General features: G+C 42.3%; 1 protein-coding gene across 1 annotated transcript in view; it reads left to right on the top strand.

The window, feature by feature from the left end:
• CMC1 (C-X9-C motif containing 1) overlaps positions 1-21,885 on the top strand; it is a 72,007-nt gene extending 50,122 nt beyond the window's left edge. Inside the window, exons 3-4 of the mRNA XM_045007277.1 lie at positions 19,353-19,443; positions 21,570-21,885. Of these exons, the coding sequence (XP_044863212.1) occupies positions 19,353-19,443; positions 21,570-21,690 (212 nt within the window). The 3' untranslated portion in view covers positions 21,691-21,885. The remainder of the gene's footprint in view (positions 1-19,352; positions 19,444-21,569) is intronic.
• Positions 21,886-22,176: the final 291 nt, after the last annotated feature.

Genomic DNA, 22,176 nt, shown 5'->3' with positions numbered 1-22,176 from the left:
GTCTACCTTCTCTATGCCATTAATTATTTTGCACATCTTTAGAGTGGAAAAGAATATGAGTGGGCAGATAGGTTTAAAAGATCAGGACTTTCTTCTTATAGAAGTTTTTCCATGCCTCTAATCATTTGAGGCCCTATCCTGAAAAGGATAACATTTGCTAAAACTTTTTGTAAAAAGAGAAGTAGAAGAGTAGTTGAATGGTAAAGTCTCTATTTCAAATGTTACTTTGTTACCCTGACTTAAAAAAACCCAAAAACTTTATGGACATTATACTCAGTGCTTAATTTGTAACGAAAGAGGTGCCCGGGATCAGGCAATTTTTTACTTTCATAACTGATTCAGCAAGCCAGAGGTGCTGGGATTATTCACTGCCAAACCTAGAAGTGCTGGGGCTCAGCCCTGGCACAAATTAAACACTAATTGTAGTTTCCTTTCATTGTATAAAATGCACATTGTATTGTAATGTCTGTCTAAAGGCAACTAGTTTTAAGACCATAGTTAAATTTAAGGAACTTCCAACAGTCAGGCTAAGAGCATTCTCCAAACTGTGTTTGTTTTTTTTTTTGTTTTTTTAATAAATCTCTTAAACCTAGCGCTTTTTTATTGGGGGAAAAAAAACAAAAACTCAGGGCTGGTCTACACTGAAAACTTACATCAGCATAGCTTTGTCTTTCTGGGATCTGAAAAATCCACACTTAAGAAACTTAACTATGCTAACCTAAACTCTGCTGCAGACAGCGCTAGGTTGGTGGAAGAATTCTTCCCTCGACCTAGCTCCAGCCTCTTGGGAGAACCCCTCCTGTCATTGTAGTGAGTGGTTATGCTGAAGTGCTACAGTGACGCAACTGCAGCGGTGCTGCTGTAGCATTTTAAGTGTAGACATGACTTAAGAATTGTGATCTTTGCACGTTTAAAAACTAAAGTAGGGTTTCATTGTACCCAGCAGCTATACAGCCAATAAGCAGAGGAAGCAAAAAGTTAACCTATCCTATTCCCAGAGCTATGCTGACATTCTAGAGCAGTGGCTCTCAAACATTTTTTACTGGTGTCCCCTTTCACATAGCAAGTCTGAGTGCAACCCCCCTTATAAATTAAGAACTTTTTATATATTTAACACCATTATAAATGCTGGAGGCAAAGCAGGGTTTGGGGTGGAGGCTGACAGTGCACGACCGCTCATGTAATAACCTCCTGACCCCCTGAGGGGTCCCGACCCCCAGTTTGAGACCCCCTGTTCTAGATGATGCTGGTAAGCAAATGGGGAAGTAAAGAAGAGATACCACGTTGTCTTATGTCTCTTGTAAACTACAAGACTAAGAAACAAAAGTCTCTTAGCATGCTGGGAGAGGACAGATGGCATCAATGGCATGTCAAAAGAGCTTTGAGATCTTACTTGGAAATGATCAAGCCATGTCAGGAGATTGTGTCCCTCTTGGGCTTTTCTTCAAAGGCCAAGAACAAGCCGTCTCAGCCCAGAGGTTATCCAATAATCCAAATATGATTCTATCCAACCGTGCTATGAGCTTTTAGTGTAACGCTACCAGACAGAGTCCTGTCCGTAGCTGGTCTCTTAGATTCATAAAGGCACCATTAGAGTTCAGTTTACTCCTTTACTCAACACTGTTATTTCCGATGTAGAGCCAAATTGCATTTTTATTCCAGGAGGGCAATCCTTTAGTCTTCAGTTAACTTCTCAGCCCTCCTCCTGGTGGTTACTACTGCTGCTAATCTCCTATGGTGGGGCTTCACAGAGGCAATTAGATGATAAAGTTTATCAGTCACCTGAAATATTGTGAATATATTGCCTCTGCAGATCCATATGGGCTCTCTCTTCTCCTGTTTTTTTTGCCATTTTATAGCTACTTTAAAGATCAGGCAGGCAGGAAGTGAATATGATCATACAGGCAGGGATATTCTAGAACTTTGAGTACATCTTTTAGGCCAAGAGCCAAGCAGGGTTCAAAAAAGGATTTGACATTGATATGGATAAGGATTTAAAAGACCACCACCAAATAGCCAAATTCTCAGCTGATGTAAATCGACCTAATTCTGTTAACATTAGTGGAGATATATCTATTTACACCACCTAAAGATGTGTTCAAGTGTTCTGGAAGAGACAGAAAACGTCATGCATCAGGGCATAAGCCAAGCTTTTACCAGATGAGTGTAAAGAAGAAATGTCCCCTGAGGAGTGGTTATTCCATAGGTCCTACTGCAGGATTTCTTGCATCTTCCTCTGAGGCAACTGTTACTAACTGCTGAGGGAAACAAGTTAGTGGAATAAATGGGTCATTGGTCTGATTCCAGTATGGCAGCATTTATGTCCCTGGCAGTTCAGCTACTTCAGATTGGTTCCTGAATTTTGACACATGCAGTTGCTACACTGTGGATGTGAAGAGGCAGTCTAAGGGCTGGTCTACACTACGGGGGAAAATCGATATAAGATACACAACTTCAGCTACATGAATAACGTAGCTGAAGTCGAAGTATCTTATATCGAATTACCTATCGTCCTCACGGCGCGGGATCGATGTCTGCGGCTCCCCATGTCGACTCCGCTACCGCCGTTCGGGTTGGTGGAGTTCTGGAGTCGACAGGAGCGCGTTTGGGGATCGATATATCGCGTCTAGATGAGACGCGATATATTGATCCCCGAGAAATCGATTGCTACCTGCCGATACGGCGAGTAGTGAAGACGTACCCTAATTCAGAGGATTCCAGCAACTTTCCTCTACACACGGATTTAATCCTGGTTTTCCCTCTACCAGTTTTCTGTGTGTGTATTCCCCTTTCAACTATGAGACATTTTTCAACATTTCATACTGGAGGATGAGATCTTCAACTTATTGTAGGATCCACTGATCAAGTTGTCACTTCAAGAGGTGGTTGCCATTCCATGCTGAGAGAGCACTGTTGGGATAGGAAAAGTGGCTTTTGATATTGTGAATAACCCCCCCCCTTAAAAGGATTCTTGGTTTTCCCCTCTCCCACCGAGCGTGATATGAAATAATTGTCTGCCTGTCTGCCACCCCCAGTTTGGAGGTGTTTGTCTGGTGAAGCTGGTATATAGTTTGGGATATTAGTGTGTTATAACATGAATATTTGGAGGCAAATTAAATATTTGGTCTGGTAACAGTGAGATTCATTTAAAAAGAATCAGGGTTTATTTTATGTAATTTTTGTTTTCTCTATATAAGATTATTTAATTACTTCATTCCATCTTTCTGTATTCAAATTAATCTTATTCTTATATATATTGGTGCCCAAATTAGAATAATTCTTTAATCAGCTGTGTTATGCATGCCATAGTAGACTAGAATAGGAAAGCCACTCTTGGCATACTGAGATGCATATATTTTATTTTGTTATTGTAATTTAAAAGTAAAATCAGAAATATTGATTTCTACTTGACTGGAGAGATGATTTAGTTTGAATATCAGTCTGATCTTAATCAGGTGAGAATTAATTGAGTTGGAGGTATTAGATATTCAGTGATGTTAACTGAACCATGATCAATCTACAGAGAAGCTTTCTTTTGTACTGTGTTAGAAATATCAAATAGCTCATGCACTACAATGTAAAAACAATCTTTTCATGTTCATCCTACTACCTTCTTGGCTCATTAAATGCACCAGTAAATCCGTTCTGTGCACACTGAGTAATCTTCAAAGTAACAAGCTAATAAATCACAATTTAATACAAAATTAAAAGCATAACTGTCATAAACTTTGTATATCAATAGTTATTTTATCATTTTAATATCTTGTACACATTTTACAAAGGATTTAAAGCTCTGGCTGTGTACTCTAAATATCAGCTAGATTCTGCTGTTTTCCTAAACACCATTGCTGCTTTGATGATTTTTCCTGTGTTGATAGCGCTAAGAGAGTGATTCAAATCTTAGAAATATGTCATTTCTTATTTTATTTTTTTTTCCGAAAAAAGAGAACATTAAACCTGGTCTGGATCATGATACAGGCTTTTTTTTATTTTAAGAGTGTGATAACGGTATCATAAGTGTTGAGAAAATATAAATGGTGAGATAACACCTCAATAGGACTTGCTCTTAAGTAGTAAAATTGTAAAGTCTTTAAATAAACTACAGCCAGAGCTGAGGATCGATTGACCTTGGTAATGGGTAATACTACATATATTGAATGGATATTAAAAATGGGTGTACAATTGCTGATTGCAATAAATTAGTTAGCTTACACAGCACTTTGACAATAAAAAAGTACTAGTAAGTGCGAAGTAGTAGTATTATAACAATTATTAGCAAGGTATTTTAATAGGTTCATTGTCATGAATTTGCAACAGAATGAATTTTCCAGACACACCTGTAATGTAATTTTTGATAATGCCTGTACACTAAGAATAATGCTATTCTTTGTGTATTGATATATGGGCATAGTTTTTCCATGCTTGTTGTCCAGACGTGATAAATTGTAGTAATAAAAATAGGTAATTGTCTTAGTATTCACCATCTTTGTACATGGGAGCTCTTTAAACCATAATATTATTCAAACATGAGCACTTCAAAAATGTGAAGAAAGCAACATTGTTCCCCTCAAATTCATTTTTAGCTTTCTGAATGGCCTCTATTTAAAGCCAGAGAATGCTAGTCTTCTGTGATTAATTTTAAAGTTACTTTTGGGTGGAAAGGATGGTTGACCAATTTTTTTCCTATTAAAAATCCTTTTGTTGTGTATTTAATACAAAGTGAACATTTTTAAAATAAATTAAAATCCAATATTAGAACATCACTTTATATATAAAGTGTTGGGAAAATCCATCACTCCTGAATTTTATAGGGCAGATAAACAATTAAAAGAAAATACAAATACCGTATTTATCGGCGTATAACACGCACTTTTTTCCCCTGAAAATAGGGGGCAAATGATGTGTGCGTGTTATACGCCGATATAACCCCCCCCCCCAGCGGCCCCCCCCCAGCGCCGCCCCCCCCCAGCGGCGCGGAGCGGCGCCCTAGCCCCTGCCCCACTCCCAAGCAGCGCGGCCCTAGCCCCCCCCCCCCAGCGGCCCGAGCCCCCGCCCTCTCCCCCCCCCAGCGGCGGGGCCTGAGCCCCGAGCCCCGGCCTGCGCGAGCCCCCACCTCCCGAGCGGCGCGGCCCGGCCCTAGCCCCCGTCCTCCCTCCCTCCCCCGAGCGGCCCTGGCCCTAGCCCCCGCCCCCCTCCCGAGCGGCGCGGCCCGGCCCGGCCCGAGCCCCCGAGCGGCCTTAGTCCCCGACCCTCCCCGAGCGGCCCGAGATCCCGTGCCCCCGCCTCCCCCCGAGCGGCCCTACCCCCTGCCCCCCCCCCGAGCGGCGTGGCCCGACCCGGCCCGAGCCCCCTCCCCCCTCCCGAGCGGCCCGAGACCCCGTCCCCGTCCCCCCCCCCGAGCGGCCCTAACCCGCGGAGCACCGCCCTAGCCCCCGCCCCCCTCCCGAGCGGCGCGGCCCGGCCCGAGCCCCCGCCCCCCTCCCGAGCGGCCCGAGACCCCGTCCCTGTCCCCCCCCCCCCGAGCGGCCCTAACCCGCGGAGCACCGCCCTAGCCCCCGCCCCCCTCCCGAGCGGCGCGGCCCGGCCCGGCCCGAGCCCCCGAGCGGCCTTAGTCCCCAACCCCCTCCCGAGCGGCCCGAGATCCCATCCCCCTCCCCCCGAGCGGCCCTAGCCCCTGCCCCCCTCCCGAGCGGCGTGGCCCGACCCGGCCCGAGCCCCCGTTCCCCACCCCAGCGGCCCGGCCCGAGCCCCCCTCCCCGCGAACGGCGCGGCCCGCCCGCCGCCCCCTCCCAAGGCGCCGCACCCTGAAATTTTTCCTGAAATTTCCCCCTTAAAATGAAGGTGCGTGTTATACGCCTGTGCGTGTTATACGCCGATAAATACGGTACTTCATTTTATTTTCGCTACTGCGCAGCTGTCATTCTCTGCTGTGTTGCTTGGTTATCTGCCAGTCAGTCAGTAAGAAGAGAAATACCTGTGACAGCAAGTTAATCTCACATAAATTCAACCTGTGCCTTTGATTTTTGAGCAGATCCTCATCTAGTGTAATGTAACTATGACAATTTACACCAGATATGGATCTGCCACATTAAATTGAAGTCCAGGCAGTTCTTCCTCTTAGTGGAGAGCACTTCGGTAAATTCAAAGGATTTTTTTTCCCCTATATGATCAAACTAAAAAACGTATATTAAAAAAATTAAATATTTTAATATTTTATTTGTCCCACTGAATGTGACCATAAATGGAATAAATGTTTGTAATTCAAGTCTGTGTTATATAACAGACACACCCATCCACCTCCACCCTCAGTGTTTTAGTATGAATTTGTCTGCATCTATCCAGAAACAAAGGACCAGTACTTACTGGGGCTCAAAGTTTAGGAAATATGTTCAAATTCTGTTTAAATGTGATTCCATTCAAACCAATTTCTGATATGAATCCCAGGCTAGGATCCCAGCACTGTTTAACATAGAGCATACTTTGATCCTTCATTAGGTGGCAATCAGTTTAGTTGGAACCCTTTTTAAACAGCATTAAACTATATTTAAAGTCGTGTGAAGATGGAACCAAAAGGTCTCACAATCGTATTCATTTTACATGATATATGTAAAAATGTTCAGTATCTTGATCTTTTTTCACCTGTTCAAGATCTCACATTACCTTGACACATCAATCATCTTTAGAAAAATAATTCAATGGGTAGGAGATTCTGTTACATGCCACTTGTCAACTGTTCAGAGAGCTTTTTTTCCCCATCCATTGGTAGTAATTTAAGCTTATATTTCAAAGAGGACTATTAAGACTCACTTGTATTCACCTGTTAATGCATTTACTGTGTGTCAGAACTCTTTAGTGTACCTATACGTAGTGCAACAATATGTAACACAAGCTTTTCATTTTGATGTAGCACTGAAGAAACTATAAAATTATAATTGCACGTACTTTATTGCCTCCTACCCTTTAGTGTCACATCAGTCCAAACTCTTTCATATACCAAATCTGTCTATCACAGAAATGCAATACAGTATGTTAACAAACCTCATAAATAGGCCAATTTTTTATAATTTGTTACTAAAAATAATGATACTCTATAAAGCTAAACAGAATGTGCATCTTGTGCTAAAACAGATATTTTGGCTAGAAATTCATATTTTGTATGCATTTCTTTCTGGCTCAACTTGGATTCTGGTTCAGCCTGTCTCAACCCTTCTGAAATAAATGTACTTGCACTATATACTAGGATTATCCATATTGTAATATTTTCATTCTCTCTAAAGTAAACCAAATTGAGGACATTTATAATGGTGTACTAGGTTACCTATTTTTAAAACTGTAAGATAAACAATGTTTTAATAATCATTAAAATGCTGATTTGTTTCAGTGAAGTAACTGTTGTGTAATAGAAGTAAAAATGAAATAAGTGAATCAGGAAGGATATTAATTTGGACAGTACATTTAGCCTAGCATTCAAGATCATATTCCTCAATGTGTTAAGGGCACAGATGTGAGAGAGAATCAGAATGAGGTATACATGAGAAATGTGTCTAAAGCTTTAGTTAATTTGGGTTTAATTTCTTTACAACAATAAAAATGAGGTAACGCAGCTTTGTCTGAAATGGAGAGAGGTGATAAATTGGTGTTGAAAATGAGAGATGGCCCTTGTGCCTGTGATGAAGAACTTCTGAGAGGCATATTTAAGAGGAAATACCTTTTATTATTCTCGTATGGCTTCACTACTTGTGAATCAGAGATGTTATCTTTGGATACATATCAGTAAAACTGGAGGTGGTTACAGTTTTAGTAACTCGACTAAGCATGACTAAGCAAACAAATGCTACCAAAGTCAATATGCCTCAAAGTGTCTTTGCCTAGGATAGGGTAGCACACTAGAAATGGAGTTTTATATCACATTTAACGATGGTCTGTTTCTGTTTTGGTGTTGCCACATGTTGTGAGGCTTTTTTTCACATAGTTTTGAGGCCTATCCATCCTTGCTTTTTGGCAGGAAGTCACATCTTTCTGATTACTTACAAGAAGCATCTTTTCTTATATTCTTGTGTATTTTGTGTGGCTATGGTCCAACAAAGCGGTGACTCTGCAATTTTGCCACCCAGCCACTTGCCAGAAGGCACGGACTGGGGTGAAACTGGATGAATTCACCTTGCTTCGGTGTTCCTCCAGATCCAGATCTGGAAGGATAGTGGAGGGGAAGAGGAAGTAGGGGATTCCTTCCAGGGCTGCCCCCATTTGCTCACTCTTTGCTTGTCCCTCAAAACAAAGTCTTAATTCCGGAGCTGAGCCTACATCATCTCCCTATTATCCCCTTTGAAGGGAGGCCTTTGTTCTCTTCCACTTTCCTCCCTGAGAAACTCTAAGTGGGCTCCTTTTCCACAGGTTCTCTCAGGTTGGATTTGATTTAAATCAAGTTGATTTAAATCACTAGTCAGGAAGACTCGATTTAATCATGGATTTCTACATAAAAGTGCATTCTTGTTGGCTGTTATAACCTTAATACATATTCTTCACAACTCAGAGATAGATGTAGCTTTCATTTTTAGAAAGTACACACTATCCATTTTGAAAGTGATTTATTTTGAAAACTTTTCAGGTTAGTTTTACAGCTCTATCAGAAAATGAATGATTGTTTGGTTATTTCATTTACCAAAGGTAACTGCAGCGGAACTAATAGTTAAATGAAATATCTTTTTTAAAAAACAAAAATTAAATTGACTGTCAGCCAGGTCACCATGAGAACCTTAACATTTTGGCTTCTATAATGTATACAGAAGCCCCTGGGACCTAATAAGATTGGGTCCCTAGTCCATAAACTATTGGAACTCATTTACAAAATGTTTCTTAAACATTACATTAATATATTGTCTCATACTAGATTATTAGAATTTATAATCCCTGATTATAATTCCATGATGAGATTCTATGAGATATAATGCATCTTAATTAAAACTATCTTTAGGTTTTCTCCTCAAACATTTTTTATTAAAAAAAAAAATCCAATTTAAATAAAAAAAGGTTATCCACCCTGGGTTCTCTCCTCCCTCACTTTCTCCAGAGAGCTTTCCGCTACCTCACTGCCAAAGAGAGTTTCTCCCTCCCTTTCCTTCACCCTGGAAGCAGAACCCCTCAAGGAGAAGGATGATTTGGAGTCCTTTGCACTCATCCCCCCCATCCAGGCCAACTTGCCCTGGACACAGGAGTTCAGAAGGTCCTATCCCCCATTCAGACTCTTGAGATAAACCCATAATGTTCTCATCTGTGCTCTCCTCCCATTGGATTAATTCCTGAATCTGGTTTACCTGTGCCTCCGCAAGCCTCTCTAGCCTGATCTATTTAAATCCTGTTGCCCAGAGCCATAATCCTTGGACTAAGAGACCAGAAGCCTCCATGGCCAAGCTCTGCAGATCAGATATCTGCAACTCTGTCTATATCTTCACCAAGCTTCACTGGATCTGCCCTCATCAGTAGGTGTAGCATTTAAATTTAAAGCCTTCCAGTCATTATGCCACAATCCTGCCTGCTTTGCTAGTAGGAAGGAGCTGTTGTCCCATTAACAAGGCACTCTTTTCTCCCACTTTCTGTCATCGTTGCCCACCTCGCTTGTCATTCATGTCCTCTCTCTCTGGGCTCATCACCCACACTGGGGAGAGAAGCCTCAGACAAACAACATTTCTTACCTTCTAACTGGCTTTCTTTGGCTTGGTGAGCAAGCATGGACACTCACCCAAGCAGCCTTTTGGGATGAGGAGTTGGGCAAAGAGTGATTAGTAGGCCAGTGGTCTCTAACCTTTTTATGCCCAAGATCACTTTTGAATTTAAGGGCAACCTAGGATCTACTGGGCCCCTTCCCTGAGTCTGAGGCCCTGCCCCTTCCCCAAAGCCCCGTCTCACTCACTCTGTTCCCCCCCCCCGGTCATGCTCTCACCCATCCTCAGTCACCTTCACTGGGCTTGGGTAGGGGTTCAAGAGTGGGGGTGCGGACTCTGTGCTGGGGCTGAGGGGTTCGTAGTGTGGGAGGGGACTCTGGGCTGAGCCTGGGGCAGGGGGTTGGAGTGCAGGAGGGGGTATGGGGTGCAAGCTTTGGGAGGGAGTTTGGGTGCAGGAGGGTGCTCTGGGCTGGGGCAGAGTGTTGGGGTGCAGGAGGGGATATGGGGTGCTGGCTTTGGGAGGAGGGTCGGGTGGGACTTGGGGTGCAGGAGAGGATTCAGGGTGCAGGAGGGAATATGGAGTGCTGCCTCTGGGAGGGGGCTCGGGGCTGGTTTGGGGTGCTGGCTCTGGGAGGGGGCTCAGGGCTGGGGGTGCGGGAGGGGGTTTGGGGTGCTGGCTTTGGGAGGGGGATCAGGGCTGGGGGTTTGTGGCCTCCCACCAGGCAGTATTACCTCCAGCAGCTTCCTGCCTGCGGCTCAGCGTGGCTGCCATTAAGACAGGCTCCCTGCTTACCTCAGCCCCACGCCACTCCTGGAAAGTGCCAACACGCCTCTGCGGCCCTTGGGGGTGGAGGGGTGGGCAGCACGTGGCTCCGCACGCTGCCCCTCTTTGCAAGCACCACCCCCACATCTCCCATTGGCCACAGCTCCCTATCCCGGCCAATGGGAGCTGTGGGGGTGGTGCTTACAGGCAGGAGCAGCATGCAGAGGGAGACCCCCTGTCTCCCCACCACCGGGGCCACGCTGGCCACTTCTGGGAGCAGCATGGGGCCGGGACAGGCAGGGAGCCTGTCTTAGTGGCAGCCCCGTTACGGCGCTGGAGATCACGATCGATCAGATGATCACGATCGACTGGTTGGTGACCACTGGTGTAGGCTAACCAGGTTTGTTTGACAGCTTGGAAGTCATTAACTGGGGATTCTGAAAATGGAGAGTGAAATCCTGCTCCACTGATGTTAGTGGAAGCTTTACAATAGACTTCAGTGGGGCCAGGATTGCACCCAGAGTGTCTGAAATGGGAGAAGCTTGGTTTGCCTGGTCTTTTGATGCATGGTTGATACCCACAGGACAGGGAGTACTCATTAACTGCACACACAAACCAGTGGGCAAGTTTTAAAAAATGTTTTATTATACCAACAAAATGTCAAATTTCTGACTTTATTTCTATAGTCCGGTGCCTCCCATCACTGGAGCTGAGATCATTATTGAAAGAGGAACTATTCCTCACTCAGCATGTAATATCAGGGAACAGGCTGCATTCTGTTGAATGTGAAAGGTTCAGCCCCTGGAGTTACAATCTACATTGGTAGCTGTTAAAAATGTGAAAATATTAAACTATTTTGAGTTTAATCAGATCTTATGTATTTACTTTTTTGTCATAGCCCATTATGTACCTTGAAGTTATCGGTCTGCAGTATGAAAATAGCTAGAACCAGAAAATTGTGATGACAGCTAAACCTAATATCTGTTTCTGTAGATTTTGAAATGAGATTACATCCAAAAATACTGCTCCCAATTTGTACAGTTATTCCCCAAAGCAGATTTTTAACACTGGAATTTTTGATGTTCTGCATTTAGAGATCATAAGATATTTCATGAAAAAAATATAAAATTGAATATAACTAAAATTAGAACAATGCTCTCCTGGCTGCTGGAGAGCTTCTGGTAAATATTTCTAACTAAAATGGTCTTGCACCGTAGTCCCTTACACCATTATCACAGGGATTTTAAAGTGCTTAGGGTGAGTAATTAAGTAGTGAGAGTTCATGTGGGGATGTCTAATATGCTCTAACCTGCTCCTTTTTTTCCTTCTGTGTTAAGCTTCGGCAACATTAAAGCTATATAGCTTGAAGCAGTTTTATCACTTTGTAATGATGCTTTCTATTTGCATGGCCATATACCACAAGCAGGGCCTTCTGAAGCTAGGGAATGCTCGCTATGCATTTCCAGATTTGTTCACTGGGACATCATGCCTTTAACCAATCAAGACTGGTGAGCTAACAAGTGAGAGGGACCTCCTGTTGTCTTCAGCTTTTTTTTTTAAACTTCGCAGCTTCCAGAAGGACTGATTATTACAAAAAAAGCAGCACAGCACTTAGGCATGAGCCTGTGGTGACTAGAAGTCAGATTGTTCACTATACAAGTCTTAAGCTTTAGAAGGCTTTTAATGAGAGAACCACATTTTATTTTTTATCCTGATTATAGCTATCACATTGCTATGAAATGGTGACATAGGGCCATACTGTACAAATCTCCAAGAAACAACAAAAAAGCTATACATTTTAATTCAGTAATAGTATTATCTTAAAAAGAAGCTAAATAAATACCTGGGTGCTATTACAGCACATTTTGCATATCTTATATTGCTCTGATTTTTACTAGTAACACTAGTTTATAATACATGTACGTCCAACTGCTCAAAAGCATCCTTAAAACTTCATTTTTGTGTTTAAAGTTTTTGCAACTTGCTAAAATTGAAACTAGTGTACATATATCAAGTAGTCTGGCATTTTTAGACTGTATTCAATTTCTGCATGAAAGTGTTCCCTTGGGCACGTGACACCTTCTTTTCACTCAAATCCCACTTTAAAATACACTTATTTTGGAAAGTTTTTCAGGGTTCATTCACCCTGAAAAAGTGCATTATATCATTATATCGTGTAGACATGCAGGACTCACCCCTGTGGTGCCTCCTGCTGGTCATCTCAGGAATTAGCTTCTCCAGACTCTGGAGTGCCCTTTGCAGGCCCGGTGTCCTGCTGCTGCTGGCCCTCGTGTCCCTCCCAGGACCCTTTACCCTGGGGCTGCCCCCTGGCAATAACCCCACCAGTCTCTATGGGTCTCCCCTCTCTGGGAACCCCCCAGCCCTCTATCCCCACCTTGCCTCAGCCTATGGGCCACTGCCACTCACCATCTAGCCCCCTTTCACTGGGGCCAACTGCAGTCTGTATAAGCCAGTCATCACAGGCAAGGGAGGTTTTGACCTGCTGCCTTTCCCTGCAACCCAGTACTTCCAGGGGCCTTGGACCAGGCCTTGCAGCCTGGGAAGTTGCCAGCCTGGAGCTCCCCAGCTCCTTTGGCCTTCCCCAGCCCTGCTTCACTTCAGTACCCTTTAGCACTCAGGCAGCTAGGTCCATCTCCCTCCTCAGCTAGAGGGAGACCCTTCGGCCTCTGGCTCACAGCCTTTTTATACAGGCCAGCAGTGGCCTAATTGGGGCGTGGCCCAGCTGCAGCCGCTTCCCCAGTCAGCCCAACTTTTCCCCTGCCACAGCCCTCTCCTGGGCTGTTTCAAGCCCCGCAGGGCAGGAGCGGGTAACCACCCCGCTACAATAGCCTGCACTGCCATTAGGTTTGACCATCCTCTGGTGATATTGGTACGTGATACATCTGAATGATATTGTTCATGTAACTTCCTTAGACATGAATACTTTCCCAACTCACAGGGGGATTTTGAAGATAACATGGTGATGGGTACTGTATGGGCAGATAAAATAGTGATTTGCATACACATTTCTGAGTTTTGCCCAAGCAGAAATTTGCCCCAGGAAAACTACAAAACAGCATGTGACGTTTTAGAAACCAGTCTGAGGCCCTTTAGAAAATTTCCCCCAAAATGGTCAGAATAGGCAATGCATCATTCCTGTATTTTTCATTCACAGGTCTTTTGTAAAGAAAAAGAAAATTTAAAGCTTGACCTTACCTCTTCTCAAAATGAGCCTGTAAAAAGGTTCCAGTCAATATTTGGGGAAATTTCAGATAGATTCTCTGCTTCCCTGTGAATTGGAGAAGTCCTTCTGATTTCAGTACACAACTAGCCTGCTCAGATGGCTTGAAACCATCTAACTGGCAGCCCGCTCCCTCTTTAGTCAGTATATAATATGATAGGGCTTCAACAGAATCAGGATCAAACCCACAGCCAGCCCACTCTTGAGCAAAACAGCAAGATTTTGCCCTGCTACTTTTGTGGAGACAAATCTCCCTTTGTGTATAGCCCTGCAAATCTGTAGATACCTGCTTTATATCCATGAATATCTTCAACTGCAGATACGGTTATCCGCAGACCATGTTTGCAGATCGGCTGCGGATACAAATTTTGTATCTACATAGGGCTCTGTCTATATTTACTCCATATGTTCCAGCATCATGCAGAGCTGAGCCTGTGGAGGGTACATAAACAGAATAACATTGCTCTAGCAACTGCTCAGTAAGTCAACATGAACCACTGGAAATAGGGTCCTGGCAAATATGCAGGGCCAAATTTTTTAAGGAGTTACGTTGGGGGTCTGCATGTAAATGTACACCTGTATTAAAGAATGTGATTACTGTGATTATGCATGCAAATGAAGAGATACTCAGCTACATTTGCACTTACAGTCAATGACTTGAGCCTGGCCCTAGCCTTGAGCTCCCTTGTCTACTAACTTGTCTCCCAGCATCAGCCTACCCAAAAAAGTATCTATATGTACACTAAATCTGTAAAATGTATATGATCTAGTGACTTGCTACTGAGTAACTATTTCACATTGATCACCATTTGCAAAAAAAATGAGAGTAAAAACATTTGTGTACAAATGTGGAGGAGAAACATGGAAAATCAGAGCAACAAGATAAGAACATAAGATTAGCCATACTGGGTCAGACCAATGGTCCATCTAGCCTAGTAATCCAGTCTTCCAACAGTGGCCAGTGCTAGAAGCTTCAAAGGGAATCAGCAGGATAGGGCAACTATCAAGTGATCCGTTCCCTGCTGTCCAGTCCCAGCATCTGGCAGTCAGAGGGTTAGGGACCCCCCCAGAGCATGAGGTTTCATTCCTGGCCATCTTGGCTAATAGCAATTGATAGACCTATCCTCCATGAACTTACCTAATTATTTTTTTAACACAGTTATAGTTTTGGCCTCACAACATTCCCTGGCAAGGAGTTCCACAGGTTGACTATGCACTGTGTAAAGAAGTACTTCCTTTTGTTTGTTTTTAATCTGCTGCCTACTCATTTCTTTGTTGATCCCTGGTTCTTGTGTTATGTGAAGGAGTAAATAACACTTCCTTACTCACTTTTTCCATACTGTTGTTGATTTGATAGACCTCTATCACATCCCTCCCCCTTAGTCATCTCTTTTACAAACTGAAAAGTCCCAGTCTTTTTTAATCTCTCCTCATATGGAAGCTGTTCCATATCCCTAATAATTTGTGTTGCCTTTCTCTGTACCTGAGGAGGTTGTGAAGGCTAGGACTATAACAGCGTTTAAAAGAGAACTGGATAAATTCATGGTGGTTAAGTCCATAAATGGCTATTAGCCAGAATGGGTAAGAAATCGTGTCCCTAGCCGCTGTTTGTCAGAGGATGGAGATGGATGGCAGGAGAGAGATCACTTGATCATTGCCTGTTAGGTTCACTCCCTCTGGGGCACTTGGCATTGGCCACTGTCGGTAGACAGGATACTGGGCTAGATGGACCTTTGGTCTGACCCAGTACGGCCGTTCTTATGTTCCTTATGTTACCTTTTCCATTTCTAATGTACCTATTTTGAGATGGGACAACCAGAACTACACTCAGTATTCAAGATGTGTGAGTACCATGGATTTATGTAGTGGCATTATGATATTTCTTGTCTGTTATCTTACTAGCTGTAAGGGTTCGTAACATTCTGTTCGCTTTTTTGACTGTTGGGTCACATTGAGTGAATGTTTTCAGAGAACTATCCACAGTGACTCCAAGATCTTTCTTGAGTGGTAACAGCTAATTTAAAACCCATCATTTTGTCTATATAGTTGGGATTATGTTTTTCAATATTCATTACTTTACATTTTTCAACAAAAGAGTTTATTTGTAATTTTCAGCAGACATAATTTGATTTATTCTTTCTTGTTTAGCTTTGGTAGATTTTGCTGTTAATGAATCAGCAGTATATTTATTATATTGTTAAACAGTGTCCTAAATTCATCTGGCATGAAATAACTGTTTAAACTTCAGTTTAAAAGTCAGTTTACCGATTATATTCACTAAAATATCTGCACACATTTAGCTGGCCTCTAAAAATACATCTAATTGTTGAGCATAAAAATATAGCTTAACAATGGCTTTAATTTTTGCAATCCTAGTAGCTTTCTATTTCAGCATTTAAAAAAACCCACTGTTAACCAAAATTGGGCCAGTTAGTAAGCTTAGGGAGGACTAATGACCCACCAGAGTTTGGCAGAAAGCAGCACATTTATTATACTCATAGCTAAGCTCAAAAGAAGGGGGGGCAGGTCACATTCACACTCGCATACTCACGGCCCCAGGACAGGCACAGCACTGGAGATGTCAGGATCCTTTAAGGTAAGTGTCCCACAGCACAGCAATGGATGGTGTGATGAAGGTATGTCTTCCTGAGGCACGATGGAATGCAACGCAGCAAACCACTGGCAAGGTGGTCCAGGCGAAGTGCCTTCATGGGAGGTACAGGCTTGTGAGTGCACTGTTGAGCACATGGCCCCTTCCCCTTTTAAGGACCTGCTCCTCATGGCCTGTGACTAGAGATGACTTGGCCATGCCTGGTTGGTCACACTCCACCTTGGGCAGTGTCCATGCATTGGGGGTGTGAGTGCTGCCTAATCAGAGTGTCATGGCCTGCAACTAGAGATGACTTGGCTGCGTTTGGTTGGTCACACTCCACCTCAGCCAGTGTCCATGCATTGGGTGTGTGAGTGCTGCCTAATTAGAGTCCCAGACACCTTGTCTATCTGGGAGCTCTTCTGATCTTCCAGCTGTTTAAGCAGCCCATTCATCCCACAAGCATTCCAGGAGGGAGGGGTGGGGGAAAGCCACTTCACAGGTATTCAAAGAGGGAGAGGAGACAAGGTGGGGAGGGAGGAGTGTAACAGACCTTTTGAGCATACAAGTTATATGTAGCATACAGATCACTGCTGCTCCTACAACCACCACCACCTCTTGTAGGCAATGTATTATTAGGCTAGTCATAAGTACTTTTAAGCAAATGCCAATTAATTTTAACAAAACCTACTCTATTAAATTCTTTACTTTTTTTTTTGTAAAGTACAGTAATTGAATGCAAAGAAAATGAATTGCACACTACACAGGGTAACTAATTAGTAGGAGATTAGTTATAGGGTATGTGTTTTTAAATGTTGATATTTAAAAAACTTCATACATTCAACTTTTAGTTTGTCTTTGTGTTATACAAAATAAGATACTTTTCTTAAGGCTGGGTGGTTCCTTTCACTGCTGTAAGTAGATGGAACTGGGATCCATCATCTCTCTCTCGCTCGCTCTCTCAGGGAGATGTACCTACTCTGTGTTCTCCCCTCTATGAGACACCCCTGAGAGTGATCGGTGGGATTTGGGGATAGGGAGCAGAGCAATAGATCAGATATTCTCCTTGGCATTACCCCCTGCTGACTCACTGGATTTTAAAGAGGAAATGTGTTCTGGAGTCAGTTCTGCTACATGCTACTGCACAGTCCAAATGAGATACAGCTAGTAGTAGCAAGGCTCCTTTGAGCTGTGCTGCTATAGAGAAGAATCAGCAGGGCAGCATATTTTCTCCATGGAACTAGTGGTTCCCTTCTTCGTGCAGCCCCAGGAGCTATAGGAGTGGGAGACCATGCCCATTGTATGCTCCCAGGTCCCCTAGGACCTTTCACCCAAGGGGAGGATTGCTTGGAAACTCCACCGCGTAAACCACACCTCAGTGTTTACCAGCTCCTCTCCAAAGGGCTCTTTCACAAGAGGAAATTATCCAGCCAGTGGTATTTAATTGGTTTAGTAATTACTGTCATTACTACACTAGATTGTAGTAATTATTATGCTTAGCAAATTTTGGAAGCCCTAATCATAGAAGAAAAACAACATTAACAGTCCTAACTTTTATTTAACAACACTAATGAAGTCATTGATTTAGTGTTTTTAACATACACAAGCTATTTCACCACAATAACACTGACTTATCAGTATGAAAGGCAGAGAGTAGAGTTTTAAATGGGATTTGTTACAGAATACACAGCTTCAGAAATTGGTTGGCGGTATTAGCAACATCACTGTATATGAGAGTGTTAATGTGTTATATAGTATGAAGGAAAGATCCCAATTAAAATCTTGTTGCTAAACAAGTGACAAAGACCTTACAAACAGCTTAAGGCTCCAGGCTAGCCGTTGTTGGGCTTGAAGATCAGACTCGGTCAGTGAATGGGAAAATGTTTATAATGTGGTTTGTTTTGTTCATAACACACTCAAAAATATAACCAAGCAGCATTAGTGGGTTTATTCAGCTTAATATACATACTGCAATTTCTGGATATATTTCATAGTGGCTTGGGGAGTGAGCCATATCACTTAGACATTAGATAATATCAGAACAGGTATATCTGCATGGCATTTGACCCAATTAAATTACTAGTTGGATACTAAAGGTCTCTCACTATCATTCAGGCTGAGTGTTTGTGAGGTCTGCATTTGGCAGAGGACCCCCCAGTATTCAAGAGCTCAGAACCAGCCTTTGCTCAAAGAGCTCCCTGGCCAAGCAGCACATAGTGCTCTCAAAATGTGTAATTTGGAATACTTCCAGCAGCAACAATCAGGTGTAGCCATTAAAATAAATGGCCTTAAACTGGTGTACAACTGGTTTGAGAGGCAAATCAGCTCTTGATTATTTATCATCCACATCAGAGGTAAAGATTAAGTTACATAGGTATGTCTACACTGCACACTAAGCACAGGCTCTCACTCAGGTTTGAGCTCAAGCCCACCTTCTATCCACGCACATACATCAGATTGACTCGGGTCAGCAAGCATTCGGGACTCAGATCCTAGGATGCTGCTCACAAGTGGATCAGAACCTGAGTCTCACTCTGACTTGGGCCCAAGGCCTGCCATTTTGTGGTGTGGACACAGTTCACGTGGCAGAGCCGAGTCAGAATGTATGCATAGTGTAGTATGGACATGTTAGTATGGCTGTGAGACCTGAGGCCAGCAATTATAAACCTGGTATGGACACTCAAGCGCAGGCTTGGAACCACCGAGTCCACAAGCCTGTGCCCCACAGACCCAGGTTTACAATGCGGCACAGACATACCCATAGTCACACAGTGTATGTGCTTGCTTTTGCAACAGCTAAAAGAGTAGTAATCTGGCAGTTTAGCATCTGCTTTTAAAATGCTCAACTAAAATCAAGGAGAAACCTTGACTTCTGCCAGCCTGCAGTTGTGTCTTAAAAAAATACATGAAGTTCATCACTGACCTAAGTGTAATGCTTGGATATACACTGAAGTTACAAAAGTTCCAAGCTTGCCATAATGCCAGAAACAGGTCAATTTGGGAATCAGATAACCTTTTAAAATAGTGTATTTTACTTGTGTTAATGTGGGGGAGCCATAGTAAAAGAATCTAAACTTTAATTTTTTTTTATTTCAGCTTTTACTGAATGCTGCCAAGAGTCTGGCTTTCTTATGGTGGTGAAATGTCGACAGGAAAATGCAGCATTGAAAGAGTGTCTGACTACCTAGTAAGTCAACATGAGACTTTAAAAAAATAAATGTATATTGCTATTGAGAAACAGGGAAAAAAACAACAACCCAAGTCCTTTAGACAATACCTGAGTCCGTTATGTAGTTTTAAGGTGTTCTCAAAAAGGTACCACATATCTTCAGATGATTCCAGAAGTGAATGGCGATACTAAGCCTCTTCAAGTTTGCAAGGTCTCATGACTTGGGCCTTCCACTACTGAATCTAGGTTGGGGTATTTTCTGAAGGAAAGCAATTATATCTTCAGCTTCATGGATCAGGGAAAGCAAGGCAGCTTTTACACTAGCATTTTTTCTGAAAAATTCCCCATGGTTGTGAACACTGCTGCAGCTCTGTTGGTGGTAGCACTGTTTTAGGCAAAAGTGCTGGTAGATACTAATATTCTACCATGGTATCAAAGAGACCTGTACTGAGCCCTTTTTTGAAGCTCTTGTTTGTCCAATGAATATGATCAATGACTCTAGAAATTTCTTTAGTCTCTCTCTTGTACTCTATTAGGTGTCAGTATCTGCAGCCAGGCTGTTTTGAAGATTAAGTATGTCACTCTAGGGCCGAAAGTCTGAAACTGAAGGGGAAAAAAAATACATTAACGTCCTTACCAGGAATTACTCTGTTGGTGTTCAGAACAGTCAGCACTGTTTTATAACAACTTTATATCAAAGGTATGTGTTGCCAGGCACAAGTTTATGTAGTGGAAGTTTGCATTACTGTAAATATTAATCGGTATGTTAATTGTGGACTTCCTTGTGGAAGTTGTATAAAATAAAATTTGACAACTGCCTTCAGAGGTGTGTGTACATATATCTGTATAAGCACTTCATTTCCTGGGGCCTCTGCAGCAGACTGTGGAGAACTCAGATCTGAGTACTGGGTGTATAGCAGATGTGCTACAGCAGGAACCAGTATAGAACAAACATGAAATTCAGATTATTGCTAAATCATAAGTGGTATTTCAAAAAAATTAAATGAAGGTAAATTGAAAAAAGTTAGTTAAATCTACTGTTTATGGGCCCTATCTTGTTTGTACAGGACCAAACACACTGTGCCCTTCACCATAACAGGGCAGGTTTGGTTACTTAGGGTTTGTCTACATAATGGGGTAATGTTCTCTTCAGGGATGTGATTTCTAAAGCACAATGAAGTGTTGCACGTTAGTTGGTCAGTGTAGTGCCTGCTGATGCACACTAAAGGTTCCCTTTTGGACTTTAATATGATACTGCTTGAAATAGCACTATGGTAAGCACACCTTGACCAATTACTGTGAACTTTAGAAATCACACTCCCCAGTAGACAAGCCCTTAGTTGAAAAAAAAGGCACAAATCGTGTATTCCTGCAGATATGAAGGGCATGTTGACGTGGGGAAATAGCCCCCACTAGCAGTTCTGCACTAAGAGTACGTTTGTGCAGTTTAGCTTAAATCCACTTCCAAAGCTAAACCACACGAAGTGTCTTTGTGTGTAGTAAATATCCACTAGTGCAGAAAATCTATTGCATTATGAATGCAGACTCTAGCTTATTTTGCACTAACACCCCTTTATAGAGAAGCCTACCCCCGATGAAATGATCTGTAGTTGTCGTTTTTTAATTAAACTATTTTTAATATGTAGTGATTAGGTTATTAGCAATAGGTTGTATACATGAATCACAAATCCTACTTTTGAGTAAAAAGGTATTTGTGTTCTGCTCCTATTACAAATAAGTATATTGTTCCATGGAACACAAGTTATCAAAGTGGTTTAATTTAAGATAAGCAACTGTACAACTTTAAATGTTGAGAAAATAGCAGCTGGTATCTAGGAAAAATGCAGTGGTTAGTGGGATTGTGATATCAGAAGTAGTTACTCGGCTTTGTCCTTCAGCCATAGTAGCATACTTCAGGTCTGAAAACAACATACTCTCCAGCAGAAGGCAGTGTTAGGGAGGAGACAGACATGCAAATTTAAGCTAAGTGCTATTGGAAAGAGGCAAATTCAAAATCAACTTGTGTATGGTCATTAAACTCAAAATGTAAAGAGTTATTAATGCTGCAGGTAGTATCTCAGTTTCGCAAATGTTAACTTTTTTGATTAAGGTAGAAGTCACAATATTGTTTGTTTTTCTTGTAGCTATAATGATCCAGCATTTTATGAAGAATGCAAAATCGAATACTTGAAGCAAAGGGAAGAATTCAGAGCTACTGGAATTCCTGCTAAACAAAGACAACAGAAGCTTCCTACAAGCATGTAGCCAAATCCTAAAATGAAGTTTGGAAATTTACTTCAGTTATCGACATATGTTGATTTGATGGAGTAAGTAAGTTAATTGAATAAGCAGACTCAATTTGGTTTAAAAAAATCAATTTGTCTGAGGCAGGATTTGATTGAAATAAATGTATCTCATGTTGTATTTTGTGTATTAGGAATAAACTCTTCTATGAATGAATCCAAAATAACTAGGATATATTTTTGACCTGCTCCAAGGGTTTGAGGAACTCTTTTGTGTAGCATATTTTGAGTAAAAAGTTGTTAGACCAATCCATTCTTACTGAACGTTCTCCTGACTTACCCTCCCTCCACTAATATTCCTCTCTGTAGAATTTAGATTTTTTTGTAATCAAAGGAAGACATTTTGCTTCTGTTTACCCAAGGTAATAAATTCCAGCTACTGTCTATTTAAAAGAACAATTTAAGGTGTGCCTTTACTTTCTCATTTAACATTGTTACAGCTGCTGTA

This window comes from Mauremys mutica, chromosome 2 (genome assembly GCF_020497125.1).
Source record: "Mauremys mutica isolate MM-2020 ecotype Southern chromosome 2, ASM2049712v1, whole genome shotgun sequence".
In the NCBI taxonomy this organism is placed as follows: Eukaryota; Metazoa; Chordata; order Testudines; family Geoemydidae; genus Mauremys; species Mauremys mutica.
This window is presented reverse-complemented; position numbering and strand designations above follow the sequence as displayed.